The sequence below is a fragment of the Phaethon aethereus genome (assembly GCF_964289735.1).
Source record: "Phaethon aethereus genome assembly, chromosome: 1".
Taxonomy (NCBI): domain Eukaryota; kingdom Metazoa; phylum Chordata; class Aves; order Phaethontiformes; family Phaethontidae; genus Phaethon; species Phaethon aethereus.
The window spans coordinates 87,977,353-87,996,575 of NC_138575.1; the positions used below are offsets into that span (position 1 = coordinate 87,977,353).

The window sequence follows — 19,223 nt, forward strand, 5'->3', positions numbered from 1 at the left end:
GGGGCGCGGCTGTGCCCGGCGGCGGCGCCGCCCTGCTCGCGGCGGAGCGGAGCGGGGGCCGGCGACGGCGGGGGCCGATCGCGGCGGCGGCGGCGGCGGCGGCGGTGGCGGGGGCCGGAGGGACCCATCTTACCTCTCGCTGGAGCAAGCGCTGCCATGGCGACGGGCGCCCCGCGCGGCGGAGCGCGCCCCTGCCCTGCTGTGCCCGTCCCCGGCCCCGGCCGCCGCAGCGGACGCCGCAGGCAGCCGCCCCGGCCCCGTGCTCCGGCCATCCGCCAGGCGGGGCGACGGCGAGGGGCGAGGGGCGGGGAGCGCCGGCGGGAGACGGCGGCGGGAGCACCGCCGGGCCGAGCAGCCAGGGGGCGGGCCGGCCGGCGGGGCGCGGGAGCCACCGCCCCGGCCCCGGCCCCTCCCGGCGCCCGGGCGCCCGCGGTGATGGTGCAGGCGGGGGCCAGGGCGGGCCACGGCCAGCTGTGCCGGGGTACGCGCGGCTCCCGGAGCTGGTCTTGGCCAGGGCCCAGTCGCAGGGGCTGCTGCTGCCGGGCCCCGGGCCGCTGCCCCTCGTACGCATCCCTCCTGCCGCACGGGGTGGGCCCGGCCGCCCCCAGGTGCCAGGCTTCCATTCCCACAGATGACGCGTTATGAGGAGGCACCCTAAGAGATGTCGGGAGGATGGGTGCTGGCGTGAGGGGAAAGGCAAAGAGCTAACAGAGCGGCCTGCAGGGCATGCTTGGAGAGCAGGCTGCCCAGGACACCTGCTGCCCAGGGTGAGCCATGGTGGCAGAGCTGACTCAGTTTGCTCAGCCGCTGTGATGGCCTCTTCCATCACCAGCCAGCATAGCTCCCACAAACAGGGAAAGGGGAAGAGAAGGAAGGAGATAAAGCGGGAGTAGAGCTCAGGGGAATGGGCTGGTCATGTCAGAAGGGTAGAGCTCCCTCTCCAGCTGCATCACCTCAGTGAGGGCAATCCTGGCTAGAAAGTCTTCACAAGGCAACGGAGATCTCATTTTCCTCAGCTACTGTCTTGCCACTGAAGTGAAGGCACCAACACCTTCCTTCTCCTCATTCCCTTTTGGAACTGATGTCTACCAAAATCTCTATACTCCTTTCCTCTATTAGAACTGGGCTGGGCTGGCAGTCCGTGTTTCTGGACAGTTAGGTTGCAGCTGCATTAGCACCTCAGTTTGAATCAGGAGAACATGAACAATTTAGGTGAAAGGACCTGCAAGATAAGTGACAAACAGGCTCTGAGGACTACTGCGAATTCAGCTCTGCTTTGGGCTTGGGTTAGTCTGAAGTAAGCCCCCAGACATTTACAGCATGGCCACAGCACGCCGTAAGTCCTCAGCATCAGCTATTTTCTTCTACACATCTGCTCCTGTTGCATCACCTGTTTGCTAAAGTGGACCTGACCTTATGGATCCAGGGTCTGCTCAGCTTTATTACCCTCTCTGACAGGGCAGATTTCATACATCATTCTAAATACTGTCTGAGGTATCCCAAGTGCCTTGGATACCAAGGAATTTCAGCTGAGGTTTGTATGGTCAGCAGAAGGAGAGACTCCTGAGTAAGAAAGCTGGTGGTACTGCTGTTTCTCAGGCCCAGAGGCAGCAGCAAAGGCAGTTCCAGAGGTATAAAAGAGATCAGATCTGAGGCAAGACCTATTTGCATTGCACTGGCTGTTGTGACTGGGGCCTGTTTTAGAGACAGTGAGTAGAATCAGCAACCACTAGAAAAGATCCGGCTTTGCATTGAGTAGGTGATGAGAGGTATTTTTGAACAAGGTGGGTGGCGACGATGCTGCTGTGCTGTGGCTATTCTTTGGCATGCAGGGACTGCCACAGTGGAACAGCCCCGAGGTGGTTCATCTCGGCGGCCAGTCCAGCAACAGCAGGAGCCAGAGACATGAGAAGGGACAATTATGGCCCCCCTCAATCGTTTCTTTTCAGGTCCTATCATTTGCGAGAGGTTTATGCCTTGAAGTGAGAATGCAAACATTTGTGCAGCTCCAGTTGTGTCATTTGTATGAATTGCTTAATGTGATAACTTCCACATTACCACCCTCTTCTGATTCAGAAGTTGAGTCTCCTTAGTGTGAGTTGTTAGCCTGCCTGCGTGGGTGAATAAATCCTCTTGTTATCTCAGGGAAATGGCGAACCAAGCTTCCGGCACTTTCTGCGCTGCCTGCCTGCCTCAGCTACACTCAGGTAGGAACATCCTGCAGTCTCAGGGTGGCATCTCTTCATGGCTTGGGCTACACCTGACAGTGATCAGTGAGCAGAGCTGGATGGAGACAGGTCCTCCTATCTCGAAGAGGCTTCTTGTGTTTGCAGATGTGGCTGTGTTCTTAGTTTGAATGAAAGCACAAAACTGAAGATTTCCTGTTGAAGCGGAATGAACTCTGTGGGAAGGAGAAGAGCATTTAACCTAGGGCTGTGGTACTCCCAAGCAGATGCTAGTGCATTCATCTATCTCTCTCATCTAAATGAATTTCAAAGACTGTCTGTATTTGCCTAGGATTTCCATACACCTGGCTTAACTGGTTTTGATAAGTGGTGGGTCGCAACTGCATATGTGCTATATATTGACAGTGCACATGCAAAGGAGCACCAATGCTCAGATCTGGAAATCCTGAAGCCCCACGATGCAAGGTTGCCTCCGTATCTAGGAAGTCCAGGCTAGAAATGAGATCCCCTCCAGGCCCATCTCCTAGAAGGACTCACAGAGCTGGGACAGATTTTTAATTCCTACAGAGCCAGGCTGGACTCCCGACTGGTGACCTGCTATCTGAAGGCTCAGTACATCATTAGAATATCCTAAGGCATCCAGGCCTGAAGAAACACCACTACTACAATGTCAGGGTAAGAAATGTTTTCTGGAAAAGTTCATTGCATAAAGATCAGTTATTTCTGGACAGCAGCTCTGCAGTTCCAGGGAAATGTTCTTCCCAGAGGTGCCCTGGATTCTTACAGGAACAGGGCTTATTAAGCAAGAAACAAACACCGGATTCATAAAAGCAAAAGCATTAACAGAATAGCCATATTGACTCCACGGGACTTTGCTGGTTTGCAGCTCTTACTCGGGACTTTGGTAGTGACCATGGGAGGTTTCACACATGTTTCTCGCAGATCATGAACGCAATTAAATCCATCCTCAGAGCCCCAACATGGTTTACACAGCCTCTTGTGAGGCTACGCTGGTGTGCTGCAAGCAGGTTTCCTGGCATCCTTCCTGGCTCTTTGAGCAGGGTGTGGTTAATGACTAGGAAGAATCCAGCCAAGCAGCTACGTTAGCATATTCCTTCAGAAAGGACAGTGACTGCAACGTAGATTTGTCATATCCAAACCTTAGATTCTATTTCCAGCACTGTATGGAAAGATTTAGTGAGATTTCTCAGATAATTCATCTTCAAAATGGCAAGTGATAATAGCTCACATGAGGGGACAGACAACTAACGCTGGTCATGAGCTACACAGAAATATTAAGGGCTTGCAATGTAAAAATTGGGATTTGAACTTGTGGATGCTTGCTTACAGCTGAATGTTTTGCCTTACGCAACTGGGCACCTTCTAAAAGATTTTTTTCTTCTGTCACATACCTAAATATTTGTATATGATACTTTTGTTGAGAAAAGGAAGTACCAGGGTAGGCTTGTCAAATACATGGTTGTTATTAAGCTGTGTGCCGTTTAGCAGAGGTTTATATATCCTCTTGCTTCCCCCATTCCCCTACCCACCCAATGTAATGCTTTGCATGTTCTTCTCTTCTGTATGTTACTGACCCCTTTTTCATCCCTCCTGCCCTTGTGGCCTCATAGATATCCCAGCACAGTGAGTTCCAGTGTGTAAAGAATGTAAAAATGTCATTTCAGAATTTAATTATGCCACTTTCCAAAATTACCAAACACTTACTTGTTTGTTCTCATACACAGAAAAGATAATTAGGAGCTCTTGAATAATTAATCTGGGAACCTACGATATCTGGAAGGAGCTGAAACAATTTCTTTTCTTTGGATTTGTAACACGGAATCACAATTTTCATTTTACCACTTGTTCCCCTAGCTTGTCTAGGTATGTCTGAGGTTTCTCAAGAGCAGAACAATCTTTCCTTAATTCAAAAATAGCCTGGGATTTCAGGAGCGCTGCTGACATGCTGGATGCAGCTGGCCTGTGCCAGGGAAGCTCTCTGGCCCTCCGTGTTGTTCCAGGTGGTGTGGTGGCCCCTCTGGAGCTGTGGTCCTCACAGAGGCAGTGTCACTGTTACTGCTGTTCATCTCCAGGACCTCACCCCCAGCAAGCCGCCTCTGAGCACAGCACACAGAGAAGCTCAGAGGAGACTTCCCAGCACTGGAGCCTGAAACAGGCACTTTGACACCAGGTGCTGAAGCGTTGAGGAGCTGGGGTTTCTCCTCTCTTCCCTTTTGATTCCTTGCCAGCGACGCAGTCTCTGCCACCACCTCTTAGTCTGCTATTCTCTAATTCTCCAAATCTGGAAGCACCTCTAAGGCTTGGCCAAGCTGGCTAGAAAATTAACAGGAGGAGAGCCAAAGGCTTCTTCAGAGGGGATACTGGGGAAGGATGCTGACACACATGAGGCAAAGGCAGCTCGCCGTGGTTTGGAGGGATTGCTCGGATGTGGGCGCCCTAACAAACCCTGGGGTCCCTCCTAGTAAACATGCACTTGGGAATACTCTCAGAAAGGAACCAGTCCAGAGCTTAGCATCTGCAAGGGTCTGGTACTCCTACTCTATCCTCATATCTAAGAAGGGTAAATGGAAGCTACTCTCTCTCTGCAGCTGCATTAGGCTGATGAGGCACTCAAAGGGATGCTGAAAGCTGTTCTTTTTTCTCCTCCCTGAGATAAAAAGATAGAAGAGGCTGAAGTGCACAGCTTCTTTCCTTCTAGAGCTTGGGAACATGTGAAGGAACACATAGGGTCATCTGGCTCTGAAGGCTGAGGGATGTGAGTGCTTCGCTGCAGAGCCCGGGGGGACCATAAGTCACGTGGACTGCCTCGGCAGATCCGGGCTGACAGCATCCACCGAAGCACTGCCTCGCGTTGCACTCAAAGGGCAGAAATAAACTGGGAAGCAGGAAGGGCTTGGGGAGGTACGGCTATGGGCCGGGGTTATTTCAGCCCATGTGTTTCTGGTTCAGCAGAACTGGACAGAGCAGTATATCCTTGTCTGTGTCCAAGCCCCTTCCTCCACTGGAGCAAGCAGGTCTGTGGGTCCTGATAGGGGACCATGCATTGGAGATGAGTCCAAAGGACTGAAGCATGTACTTTTTCACTTCTGCAGCCCAGAAGCATGAGGAACAGTAGTACCAGAAAGACCAACATGTTAGGGAAAACCAGCACTTCTCAGTTTTTTCTAAACTCTTTCTTTCCCTGATGTTTCTACATCACTGCACAGAGCTCTTGCTGCCATTGTCATTTTGTAAGTATTGCCATGTATGCCTTTCTGAGTCCTACCATCATCTCAGGGCTGCTCTGATGAGCTCTCACCACATGATAAAATATGTCTGTCACTGTGTTTTCTGCTTTGTAGAGTTGTGTATCGCTGTGGTTTGCATTTGAAGAGGAATTATTCCATTGTATAGTGTACATACACCCTCGTCCCACTTAGCAAAGGGAGAAGTCCTCAATGCGTCCTGAGAAGGAGGACCAGGATACATGCAACAGAGCCTGTAAAGCCCTGGGATGCCACAAGGAAGGGACCACACAAAAGTGATCTGGTAGGGACACCTGGCTTTTCATCTCTGTCTTCAATGCCGCACAGGTGCGCTGTTGCCACAATGCTACCCACTGCACAAGGCTGTAAGACAGTGTGTCGTGTCAGAAAGAGAGTGTGCTGCTGTATTACCCCAGGCCTCGGCAAGATGTTATGGCTTGTCCACTCCACATGAGGACCCGTTAGGTACATCTACGTCGGCACTTATGTTTTGCGCAAGCTTGTTCTTATCTGGCCTGAACCTCCACCTCCTTACTGCCTTGAAGCCCGCGCTGAAGCTTTCAGCATTGCACTCAGATGGAAAGCAAAGCCCATCTAGGACTCACTCTGTGGATGACTTTTCTCTCAATCAGGGCAGCCTGTGCATCTAGAGAACAAAGAAGGTCGTCATGTGAAAAGATACAGACAGGAGAGCTGCCAAAAAAGAGATTTATGAGATAGGAGCCTAGAGTGGTTTGTGCTTGCAGGTGAGTTTCAAGTAGAGTAGGGCAGGGTCATGACTGATCAGGAGACCTACTTGAGGAAATGTGCAGTGTTGAGGAAGGCTTGTCATTTTTGTTATGCCCATCCAGATGGGAGAACTGCAAGCTGTGCATCTGTGGATGCGGCTGTGCACTTACAGGCATCCCAGTGGCACCATCATGCCCGCTGTAACACCAGCCAGGACACCTGGAAACAGGTGGAGGGACCTTCTGCATCGATGGTGAATCAGTCCCAGCTGTGATTTGGGACACAGCCTTTCGTCACTTTTGGGGACTCGGCGTGCCTTTTCCAGCCCCTGGAAGAGAGCAGGACTGGGGTTGCTGAGCTAAGGGTTGCACATCACACGGTGCCACTCCTCCCCCCATGAGAGGACCAGCCTGTCTTGGAGACTGCGCTGCCACCTGCTAGTGTGAGATCAGGGCTGTGCTGGGTCAGGCGTGCTGCCTCCTGGCTTCCACAGCTGCAGGCAGTGCTGTCAGGCAGCACGGACACCTCCTCACTCCCCGAGCCACCAGTGCAGGCTTTCTCTGCTACCCATGCATTTCATCATCACACAGGCCAGGTTTTCTATGATTCTGTATCGACCACCACTGACCCAGCACTCATTTTCCCTCATACAGCTCCCAAAACTGATCTCTTCTTAAGCCCTGCCTTGTTTAGCAGACTGATAGACCTCAGCTGGCTCCCAAGGTTCGCTGGCAGTTCAGGGACAGGACGGGAGCAGGAGGAGCGGCTCTATGTACTGGGATATGGACCAAGGCTTTTCCAAAATGAATATAGTTTTGTGTGCACAAGCACAAGCTATGGGAAGGAAAATGTCATTAGCGCAGGTCTTCGTCAGTCTTGTTTGTGTGAGGATGACGGTGGAGAAGCAGGCATGACACTGGTGGTGGCCCACACCTGCTGCCACAGCTGCCTGGGGCTGCGTCCCTGCCCCAGGGGAGAGATGGGGTTGTGAGGGGGAAGGTTTCCCCCGGGTCGCAGGTGTTGCCTCTGCCATCGTTGCCACCTGTCTTTGTCAATAACGGCGTGATGCTGGCGTGACTGCTACAGAGAAACCCTCTCCTCCAGCATGGGGTGTCCTGGGGGGGTTCTCTGCCACAGGGGGCCCTTCCCACAGCCTGTGCCCCTCTTTGCCTCTCCCCAGCAAGCCCAGCACAGAAGAACAAACCTGGACCGCGGCCAGTGACAGCTGTAGGACCTCAAGGCCTTTTTGACCCGCCGCTAGCAGACAGTAGAATAAATTCTATAAACACCAGGCTTCTGTGTACATATTTTAATAGCATTTTTCTTTCAGGACATTCTGGCATCTCTGCAACACACTTTTACTTCCATCCTAAATTTCCTGGGCTTTTCACTCCCTGTTCCCATCTCCTTGAGCCAATGAAGAGTCATTTTGGTGAGAACCATTTTCAGTGGCTTTCTCAGAGGCATCTGTTCTCTGCACACTGTGGGCTTGCTCAGTCCAAGGCTGGTTTGTTCTCTGAGGAGATGACTTTGTCAGCCCCTTCCCAAACTTACCTTCTAGATCAACATTCACAACTTCTTCAGGCTCTGATTTCCAGAAGCTGTTGGTACCCTGAACTGCCCTCCTGACAAAATTAGTCCTGAATTATCCCACTGCTCATGGTGTTTTCACTTGTGTGATGGTTTGTTGTGGGAGAGGTGAAGACTACAGGCTGAGTGATGGGTCTGGGGGCTACTGCAGGGCTCAGACTGCCCAGGAAAGACAAATGAGGATGGACAGGTTTCACAGAGAGCAGAGGGTTGGTGTGTTAAGGAAGGCTCATGGCAGCCAAAGAGGTGGGAGATAGTGAGAATCAGGATTCCACATCCTTGCAAGGAAAGGGAGAAATATGAATTTGAACAAGACAAGAGTGCCTCAGAAAAAATTTAGTCCAGCTTGCAAAAAAAACCCCAACCCTGAAGTAATTTATTGTGGCTCAGGCACATAAAATTTAAAGAAGCACATAAAATTGGTGCCACAAGGTCAAATTAAGCGCATGAGCAAAATACAAGCATATATATATGTGTGTGTATATATATCTTCTATTCAGTGTCTCTCATTATAGAACTGGGGATCAATTATCACCCCTAAGGGTTTCTTGACTTGTCCATCGGCTCCTAGCCAGACACCATCCCTCCATGGCATTATACTGGGGGAATGATGAAGGAATAAAGAATTACATCAAAACAGGAGAAAAGGAGATGTATTCACAGAGCACTATGGGCTGGCAGGTGTTTAGGTACAGGCAGAGATTTCATCAGTCCTTCTGACTCCAGTGCTGCAATACTACTTATTCAGCCGGCTGCAAGAGAAAAGTATTAGGTGAGTACCAGTATTGTAGAGGTGAAAAGCTTCGCTTGGATACCTCGAAGCCAGCCAACCCTCACTTCTTTGCACAGCGTGGAAAATGACTGCCCACCTCTGTGGCTGAGGATGCAAACGGTTACTTATGCAATCCACATGGCTGCGGTTTAGGTTCCAGTTACACTGAGTTGCTTACTTGGCAAAGAGAGTTAAAAGAACAACTGTATCAGCACTTGTATTGCACAGATTTATTTAGTTTTTGATGTAGTTGTATAGGCTTTGTCCTCTCCTTATGGGGATAATTTTTTAACCTTGATAAAAAATAGGTGAAAACAAGGTGAATTCTTTGGCACACGTTATGCTAACCAGCTCTTCACCACATATACATCTCAGCTGTGAAGTAGTACTTGCCAATAAACATTCTCACTAAATTCTCAGTGACAGTGGAAAAAAAAAAAAAAAGGTGAAACTATCACAGTTTGCCACTGTCACCAGTGAAAATTAAGCAGAAGTCCAGTTTTGTACCTATACATTCATTGAACTTGTTCATGCAATCATAGCTCTCCACTTCCAGTGACAGAACAGCTGCCAGTGTCTCTTCACAGCTGCTTCTGATGCCTGATACCATGTAAGCTTAAAGACCTGGCAAAGGGCAGCTTCTTTGCTGAGAAATCCTTGCTCCCATGAAAAGGGCCGGGACATGATTGTGTATTTCATATCACTCAAGGACTTTGGGAGAGGGCATGTCACAGCATGTGCTAGCAGAGCTGGAATTACATGATGGACATACATAATGGATTTTTAAAATTTGGGTTTCATCCTTGAGCTTAGTTATGTGCTTTCTACCTCCACAAACTCGATGTCCATGTCCCAGATCCACTGTGGAACCTATCAAAGGACTCTGGAGCTCCTGCTTGGGTTTAGCTAACATCTCTCAACATCAAGGTAATTTAAGTGAAACCTGCTGCTCAAAAGTTTCCCAGCACAGTGCTACCATAGGTTTGGGGCATAACAGGAAATTCATTAAACATAACTCATAACTCTTAAGCATGACTTTACATGAGTAAGAGCTGAAAATGCTGAAATGGAGCTGTACTGTAGCACCAAGCAGGCTCAAGCTCCATTTCTCCCTACTCGATCATCCATCTCCCCTCTCTTGAAATCAGAGTCTTTGCCCATTCTGGGTGCCCTCATTGCCACTTACTGTTGACACTGACATGTCTTGTTTTCCAGCAAGTATTGTCTTGCTCGTGCCATCCTTTTTGCCCGTTGCTGCCAGGAGAGAAGGGATAAATAACGATTAGATATTTTTATGGTTCAAATGCTTTCCTCTGAATGGTAGCAAAGTACTGTGTGACATCTGCAGACTGCCCATTTCTTTGAGTCTAAGGATTGACGCTTTATCTGTTCTGCCCCGCACCCAGACAGAAAATCAGACTCCTCCTATGGTTTGGGGAGACTGTCACCTCTTCACCTTTCACAGGGACCAGGGCACTCACCCTTCTCCGTTGCCAGCTTATACCACTGATGATGCAAAGGCACGCAAAGCCAAACACCAGTAAACTGCCTCCAATACTTGCTCCAATTACCACATAGCTAATCCAAACAGGAGCTTCCTCTGTGGAAGAAGAAAAGTATTCAGACACAGAAAAAAAGATAATCTTTTAAGGCTTTTGGGTGGTGTCAGGGACGTGATGCTAATTTCCATACCCACGGGGTAATTAAGGCTGATCTTCCTGTCATTGCCTTCTATGAGGTGACAGTTCCACAGCCCTGCAGCACTGACGTTCACCTCCACCTTTACTTCATGCTGCTTTGACTTCTTGATGTCCATTTGAGTCCCATTCACACGTTCCCAAAGCAAGTGGGCATTGGATGGGAGTGGACTAGAGACCTGGCAGCTCAGGGTCATCTCGGCCCCTCTGGGGAGTGGTCCAACAGGGTTGGCTGAGACTGTAAAGGTAAGAAAAGGACACGTGAGTGAGAGGATGGGAAGATGGGTCCAACCATACTCTTGTGGCTTCCAGGTTTCTGCAGCTCCTCATCTTGACCCACTTCTCTTTCTCTCACCTTTCATCACCACCAGCTCTATCCTGCTCTGCACGTATCTTCTGTTGTACGCCAGCTGGCACTGGTACTGCCCAGAGTGGTTGAAATGGACTTTGGGGAGTGTCACTTCTATAGTGCTTTCAGGTTTGCTTTCAGGTATCTCAAACCGAAAATGGCTGCTTTTTTTGGTCTCATGCTGCTCTCCCCATGCTGTGACGTTGAAATCAAGTAGCTCATGAGTGGTTGTACTTTCTTGTTGTTTCCAATTCAGTTGTCCTGTGAAACCTTCTTTCCATTTTATCTTCCGGAAGTTCAGATGCCATGACAAGGCAACAGTGCTATCAACAGTTGCATACTTTCTTTCAAAGTCTGGATTCTGAAAACCTGAATTCAGAAGAGACAAGGAGTATAGAGACAGGGAGAGCCATGGCTACACTTCCCTGTGTCCACCCTTGATTTGGAGAGATGCACGCCATGCTCAGTTGAAAGAGGACTTGGAGAAAAGCCATGAGATACCCCAGGAAAGATAATCAGTTAGGGTCTAAGAATGGCTTTAAAGAGCAAAAACTCCCAAGCTCAACCAGAGCTGAGAACAGACCCCAAGAAGAGGGGGATCTTTTAGGGCAAGATGGGAGAGAAAAATGGGAGCAAGTGTGGGACAGAGCTCAGGCAGCAGACCAATCCCCAAGCTGCAGTGTTGGAAGCCCTGGGAAATCGATCCTGGAGGACTGTTGCTTGGGATGCTGGAAAGTAAAAGCTCAGATCATGAGCTGGAGGGAGCACTGGTTTCCAAGCCTGTGTGTGAGTTGCATTTTTGTTGTCGCATACCTAATACCTTCACATCAAAGGAGATGTTCTGATTAATCAATGGAGAGTCTGAATGGACGTGACACATCCAGGTCCCGTTGTCTGTAGCTTCCAGTTGCTTTAACTTCAGTATGTATTTTTGACGGGTCTTGTTTTGTAAGAATTTTGGTCTTACTATACTATTCTTACTGTTAAACAATGCGATATTGAGATCAGGTAGAGGATGGGATGAATTTTGCATTAAAGTCAGCTCGGGGACTTCATTTGACAGAAAGTGCCCATCTAAAGAGATCATCACTGTAAAGAGAAAAAGTGCAGCCAGTAAGTCAACTCCTCTTCCTGCAAGAGAGGGACAAGTGTCACAGCAAAGAGAATACAGAGACTTTGTGCCCTGGAGATGGAGGAGAAATGAACTAAGATAGCCCAGGCCAGAAGAAATGGCAGCTGGATAAAGAATCCCAACAGAGATGTCTCTCCAAGATCTCCTCACCCCTCCCCCTCTCATGGATATAAAGCCCTTTAATCACTCACATTTAAAGACATGCAGTGAGATACTGACTGTGTGAGAGTCATATTCACAGGTGTAGATGCCAGCATCAGAGAGCCTTAAGTCCAACACCTTCAGCTGTTTACTGTTGGCATCGATTTCAGAGCGATCAGTCATGGTAGCTTTGCCTTTTGAAAAAATAAGCTTGGTTAGGAGGGAAAAGGTTTTTCAGCCATATACTGGGGAGAAGGAGTGACAAATTGGAAGCCTTACCTTTCAAAAGGGTATTTGTAAACAACCTTATAACAACCTTGTGGTGTTTCCAGGTCACACCTGTGTCACGAGGTATGCCTCTGCAGTTCAGGATCACCGCCTGGCCTGCAACCCCAATTTGTAGTTCGTTTTGCTGAGCCATAATGGGGAGCAGACCTGAAAGTCAATAACCACCAAGAAAGGCATACATTCACTTTCTGAAGAGTGGCTCAGTGAATACTTCCCATCCCTCCAGAAAGACACAGATATTTCTTCTCCCTTTCCACTGATAGTGGGAAGATTATCCTCAATTTCTGAATTTTTCACTCCTTTGTCTCATCGATCAAACAATCAATCAATCAATCAATCAATCCCTTTTCTTTTCATCTCCATATCTTCCCTTCCCTCCACTTTGAGCTCTTTACCTGGCTAATGGCTGTTCTGTTTCATATACATTCAGAAATAGGGAAAATACCAGTGGTTATGGTGGATTCACCATCATTGACAATTTTGAGATGTCAACAGTTTTACTGAAAAAACCTTTTTTCATTGGACAAGATTTAGTTGTCCTACTGGTAGCAAAGCCAGGACAGCATATGCCAGTCCTCCTTCAGTCCCCAGTCAAGACTTGAGGCAGCACTCACAAATTTTCTTCACCCCTTCTTCCAATTTTTTCACAGAGCAAGACTGAAAGCCCAGGAAAATGAAAGGATAAAGTAAAAAAGAAAGAAAAGAAGGCTGCCCTAACGTCAGTTTCCTGTTCTTGGGATGAGGACTACGTGGCAGTAAAAGAAGTAGAAATACGATTGAAGAAACATGAGGAGTGGTTTCTTGGAAGCTTTTGGTGCTAGGATACATAAAAGATTTCCAAGCTTTCCTCTGCAACCAGAGGAATCAAAGCTGAGTATCTGAGAAATGCAGGTTTGGCCTTATTCAGTTACCTTCCTTTCTTGGAAAATGAGCACTAAAAAGTCCACCAAATCTTATAACATTAGCAATCAAACTGAGCAAACAGGTAGTATCACATTTGTAAAGGCAAAGCTGTGATGAGAAACACACACATTTTTGCTCAGGCAGAAGTGGAGAAGGCAGTGTGGAAGGCAGCATTTTCTACTCTGTGCTCAGTGTGCACCCTGGCTCTGACAGGAACCCCACTCCTGCATCTCTACGGGGCAGCTCCCCAAACTTGGCAAGTCACCAGACACCCTGGTTTCCAGCTGGCAGGCTCAGCAGGCAGGTTGGGAACAACCTAAGTCCCAAAGCTTGAGCTGTCTGTGCTGCCTCTGAAATAACAGGGCATGGATGTAGGCAGCTTCTAGCCCCTCTGTCCTAATCTCTACTGCGTGGCCTTGCAGAGAGCTCCTGGGCAGTGCAAGGGTGGGACAGACAAGGTAAGAAGGCCGCTGTCACAGCTGCATCGCTGGAATGAGCCTGCTCTAAGCCCTGTGAGGTATGTTATATAGCAAATAAGGAGGACCCTAAAACCACCCTAAATGTTGTGAGGCTTGCGGAAAGGCTGTAAGAACTGGGAGGGTTCACTGAGCCAAGGACTCACCCAGATGCAGAACCAAGAAGACGGCAAGCGTGTTGATCACCACCGTGCCGCATGACTCCATCGCTGTGGGAACGCTCCTCCCTGCTGCAGACTGCAGGGCTGGAAGTGCTGCTGGTGCCAAGGGATGCTATCCTGGAAGACTCAAATGCTCTGTTAATAATGGTTGATTTTAAGACCTTGGTGGATGGGTCCCATGTTCCCAGTCAGTACCCATCATCCTTCAGTGCAGCGAAGTGGAAACTCTTCGGTAAAGTCACCTGAGCCCTGTGTTTCATCAAAGAATCCAGCTGCAGTTTCCCCTAGAGTTTGGTATTAAACATTTCATTTTACTCATCCCTAGGTTTCTGGCATTCCTTAGACTGCAGGTGTTTATGTTGCCAAGAGTTCTGTGCTTTTTTACTTCTCTATAGTGGGTTATCATTGCTCTTGTAGCGATTAAGGCTAAACACATACAGGACTGCGTTAGCAAGAGCACTGCCAGCAGACTGAGCGAAGTAGTTATTTCCCTCTATTTGGCACACCTGAGGTCTCATCTAGGATACAGGATCCAGTTTTGGGCTCTCAGTACAAGATAGATGCCAACAAACTGGACACAGTCCGATGGAGGGCTACTGGGATGGTGAGGACACCTTCTCAGAGGTGTACAGGAGAGGAACAGGAGGCAGTGGCCATAGGTTGCAGCAAGGAACTTGTTAACTAGATATAAGGAGCCCAGCTGTGAGCAGGCGGTTGGACTGGAGACCTCCAGGGGTCCCTTGCCATCTAAGTATTTCTGTGCAATTTTGTGATTCTGTGATTAAGGCCATCTTTAGGCTCTTATTATATGACAAAAAGTCTGGGGAGAAGGGGGGAATGAGGTCAGAAAGAAGAAGATGCATTGATGGTAACAAAACCTTAAGTGGGAACTGGGAGCTAACTATCATGTTAAGGTGAGCTATTAAATTAGATGAAGTAGCTGTAGCAGAGAGCAAGTGCTGTTATCAGCTGCAGCTGGGTGGGCTGACAAGGTGAAGGGGACCATCATCTGGTTGCTGGTGCCAGGAGATTACCGAGCTCTCCATCCCTAAACCAAGGTATATATTGCAAAAAGGAAGCCAAGCAGGTTAATTGGTCTGGGGACCAAGCAAACACAGGCGCTCCCCATGCCAAGAGGCCCTTGGGGTGAATCTTTCCTGTTGTTTGTATAAGGTGTCAGCCCTATGAGGACTTGTCTGTGACAGGCATCCACCATGGCTCAGACAGAGACCTCCAAGAGGCCTCTTGCGGCCATGGTGGCTGAGCCAAGAGGGGCCAGGAAGCCACCTCATCAGGCACCGGGGCAGCTCAGAAGCATCCCACCTCCACGCTCTGTGCTGGTCAGGATGAGGCAAAGATTGGAGGATGTCAGGTTTGTGAAGGGGAGCTGGAGGGTGCTGTGTGAATACTGACAGCATAGAGACAGGTCAGAAAAGGTTTTACAGGCGTAGCTTAACTTGTGAGGCAGGAAGTTCAAAGCTGGAAATGCTTCTCGAAACGTGCATAAGATGAGGCAGAGTGCTAGGGTTGTGAAGAGTGACAGGGAAAGAAGTGTAAAGAAGAGGACTATGGGGTCATCAGGAACATGGAAACTCAGGGAGCACAGGGGGCTGTACAGAAAACACGGGTTTCATCTAAAGCAAGAGAGGCTTCATTTATGCCAAAACAGCCCCTGGCTGCTGACACATAAAGTAAGAACTTTTTTAAATAAAGGCTGGGGAAAATCTAAGAAATATAAAAGAGCATATTATGTGAACTGAAGCATTTGAAACACAAAAACTCCATGTCCTGAAGTGAAGGGTCAGGCAGAAGCTGACAAAGCTCAAGGGGCAAGCAGTGGGAGGCAAGCTGAAGAAAAAAACAAATCCTGTTTTAATGGAGTATGGCAAAACAGTATGGATGCTACCAATGGAGAAAATCAGATGGCAGAAGTAGAACTGATTAAGTAGTGGTGACATGGAGGAGAAATCCAAGCCCAAGGAGATCTGGATCCCTAACAAAAAAATTCACACCAGAGAAGTCAATAGGGTAGCTGGTGGGATGGTCACTTAGCTCTAGCTGACAACAGAAACCTCCTGTCACAGGTACTAATGCTGGAGTCATAATGGGATTGAACTCAAAAGAAATGCAAGAATAATTTAATACAATATTTATATGTATTATGTGCAATATCAAATATGATATATTCTATTAGAGGATAATCTAATATTTAAATTAATTTAAGTGATCAGAGCACATGAAACTATCAAAAAGTAGAGGAAAACATCAGCATTACATTTACATGGAGATCAGGTCAGCATGACTGACAATCTGACAGCTAGACAGATGTACACATGTACACATATGAAAAATATGGTGGCAGCCATGTGCACCATCGGAAGAGACATAAATGACAAAGGCACAGTCAGAGAAGATTTGCGGCTTGCCTCATGCAAAGCAAAAAAACCCATCCCAGCCCCAGGGAATATTTGCATGAGCTGTTTTGTGCAAAAATAGTAAAATGAAGCAGCCCGTGCATGTGATTGGAGGTCACTTCTAACAAGATGCAGTAACAGTGATCAAGCAGTTTGCTGGGCTACACGACAGAGTAAAGAAAGGGGCGGCAACAAGGCGTCTGTATGCATCTCACTCCAAAGAAGCATCTGTAGCTGAGAACTGGCACAGGGCCCTGGGTAGGATCCATTCCTGAGACGACAGAAGAAACCTCATCCCTGCTGTGAACACTTGCGTCACCTGTCCCAGTGGGACCAGCAGGAAAAGTCAGCCCCCACTCTAAAGTGGTATCTACAAATTAACAGGGCCACTGCTGGGTTTCAATATTTTAAGTCATTAAACTTTATATAAAACCTGAAGGTTATGGAACAGGTAAAAATGAATGAAATCACTGAGTCACATGCCATCATTTTGTTTTGGTTGGGAGTCCCTATTTTCCTGTCATCCTATGGCTTCAGTTTATTCTTCGCCTTCTTGCTACCTGGTTATTGAGTGAAACCACACAACCAGAGCACCATGGGACCGGTGAACTGCTGACCTTGTGCAGCTTGGTAGGTGTAGGTTGATGCACCTTTCTTTTCCTGTTTCTTCTTGTGGTTTCATACGTTCTGCATTCCTACTTCATTCACACTAATCTTTGTATTTCTGTGGCAGATCTCTACAATGTGAGATCTCTAAACAATATGATGTTTACCACCTACGTGTTACAAGTCAGGGGGGAAAATGGATTGCCTTCAGCTAGGATTTCTTTCACACACTTTCTCTCTCCCTATTTATCTCTACTTCTCATGCATGCCACTTCCTATTTTCTCCCGTCTTTCTATCTCCTCCTGTATCCCTCCCTATCTGTAAACTCTGGAGTTTACAGATCTCGGTGAGAAAGGCTCTGCTACGTTAACCCAGCGAGCCGCTCTCGTTAGCGGATGCCTGTAGCAGACCTGCAGCCTCCTTACAGGCAGCCCAGCTGTATCTTATGGTAGTACTCATAAATTAAGTGGTGTCAGGGAATGTCCCCAGGCACTGGAACACACTCATCAGTCCTGTTAAATTGCTAGAACATTTTCTGACACATTTTTGGCCCAAGACACTCTCGCTGTCCCGAGCAACTCCCGGGATGCATTTAGGTGTTAGCAGGGGCCAGGGACCACTCCCGTTAGGTGGCTGGCATGTAGCCAGTTCTTTTTGGAGGTTAAGTGAGTTTAATAGCCCAGACCATCTCACACCAGTTTGGCCTCTGTGCCAGAAACAGTCCAGGCATACTTGATTTATTAGCACGTGTAGTGACGGAGGAGCAGGGCTCCCTCCCAAGTGAGCATTGATTTCAATTTCATTTTAACTTCACCATCTTATTAAACCGGTTTAATTTCCTTTTTGACTTCTTTTAATAATCCCTGCCTCTCTGAGGCACAGGAAAAGGAGAGCTGAGGTAGTGATTGGTCTGGGGGATGATGCCCGCTGGAGCAGGTCTGGCCTGGGGAACGCCTGCCTGGGAGAGCGGTCGGCAGCCCCCTCTTGCCTTCCAGCACTAAGCCCCAGTGGGCGATGGCTGCAGAGAGCTCTCCCCCGGGCTGGCACTGGCATGACACAGGAGGAAATTGAAATAAATAAAAGAAAAAACAACAAAAAACTCAGCAACTGCTCCTGTTGCAGAGTACGCCATCTCCCTCTCTGGGTGCGTTCCTGTGCCTCTTTTATGCAGTGTGGTTTTCTTGTTTTCTTCTCTTGCTCTTGCTTGTGGCTGTGCTTTTGATCTGGCAGCAGCCTGCCCTGTTGGGGCAGGGGGGCCTCCCAGTCAACCAACCACACACGGCTCCGCACCCCAGCCTCTGCCGCTGCGCTGCATTTCCCCTCGCGGCGGCTGCCAGGCGAGAGCCGAGGGACACAGATGCCTCTTGTCCCTGCACAGCCCTGCTGGGCTTTGGGGCTCTGGGTTAGAGAGTATCACTCCCTTTTTCTCAGTTTGAACACCTAAAGCAAAGCCCATCTGGCTCTTCTACTCAGTAGCGGGTTCTTTGAAATTACTTATTAACATAAAAGCAAACGTATGTGAGCAGCAAGCAGGGTATGAGACCAAACGCAACAAAAATAGCCAGCAGAAAGCAAAGAGATGACAGCAGTGAAGGTCATTTCATGGGCCCCACTGTCCCCTCAGGTTGGCCGATCCTGCCTCGGCTTCCCCTTGGGCGCCCTTGGCCGCTCACCTGAGAGCAGCTGCCACCCTCCGGAGCTGCTGCAAGAGGGAGGTGCTGGAGCGGGGTCCATGGGGCCAGGCAGGTGAAAGCTGCTGGTCCCCCCAGAGAGAGGTCCCACCGTCCGGGCAAGGCAGCGCGGCGAGGCCACCGTGTCAGTGCCAGCCGAGCTCTCTTCAGCCATGAAGTCCCCCCGGCCTAGACGTGTGCTTGGACCCATGTGGAAGCCACACAAAGCGGCTCTATCTCCGCAGCCCGGGCTGCTCCCTATGGCCTCTAACTCCCCTTAGTTCCTCTTCTTTCCTCCTAAACCTACTCTTTTTGGCTCCGCAAACCATCTTCCATCATGCAGTTTGCAACTGCAGCCCAGGTGTGACTTTCTAAAGCCACCGGAGGCTGTGATGAGGAAAGCCACTGAGGTGCCCTCCAAAGGCAGGCCCTCCATCGCCCTCCCAAGCCGTGTGTATGCTTGGGATGATTAATGCAGTTGCCAAAATTGGAACAGCAAGATCTTACTGTGCAGTTTACTTGACATGCAGCCCCAACGGGAAAAGGGTCTATATACATATTGATAAAGTCAGCACGGCAAAATGGAGTATATCTGCCCATTCAGAGCAAAAATGCATCCCTCCTTAATTTTTCCCTCGTGAACACAGGATCCCCAGGCGAGGCTGTGGCAAATCGGGTGGGCGCTGTCCTGGGGTGCCCAGGAACCGTGAACAGGAACGGGACAGATGCTCAATTTAGATGAGGCAAGCCCTGCTGTACTGCAGGCAGCTTTGGCAGCCATGTTTGTGAAACACTGGGGAGGATAAAGGAAAAGTCTGTGAATTGATTTGAGGCTAATGTGC

The 19,223-nt window shown here is 48.9% G+C and overlaps 1 protein-coding gene across 1 annotated transcript; it reads right to left on the reverse strand.

The window, feature by feature from the left end:
* Window positions 1-9,725: 9,725 nt before the first annotated feature.
* Window positions 9,726-13,736, reverse strand: LOC309407952 (T-cell surface glycoprotein CD4-like; the record flags this gene model as incomplete). Its single annotated transcript, XM_082003638.1, has 8 exons — window positions 9,726-9,797; window positions 10,025-10,143; window positions 10,236-10,478; window positions 10,596-10,958; window positions 11,403-11,678; window positions 11,913-12,056; window positions 12,142-12,297; window positions 13,676-13,736. The coding sequence occupies 8 exons, from the start codon at window positions 13,734-13,736 to the stop codon at window positions 9,726-9,728; spliced, it is 1,434 nt and encodes a 477-aa protein (XP_081859764.1).
* Between the last annotated feature and the right edge of the window lie 5,487 nt (window positions 13,737-19,223).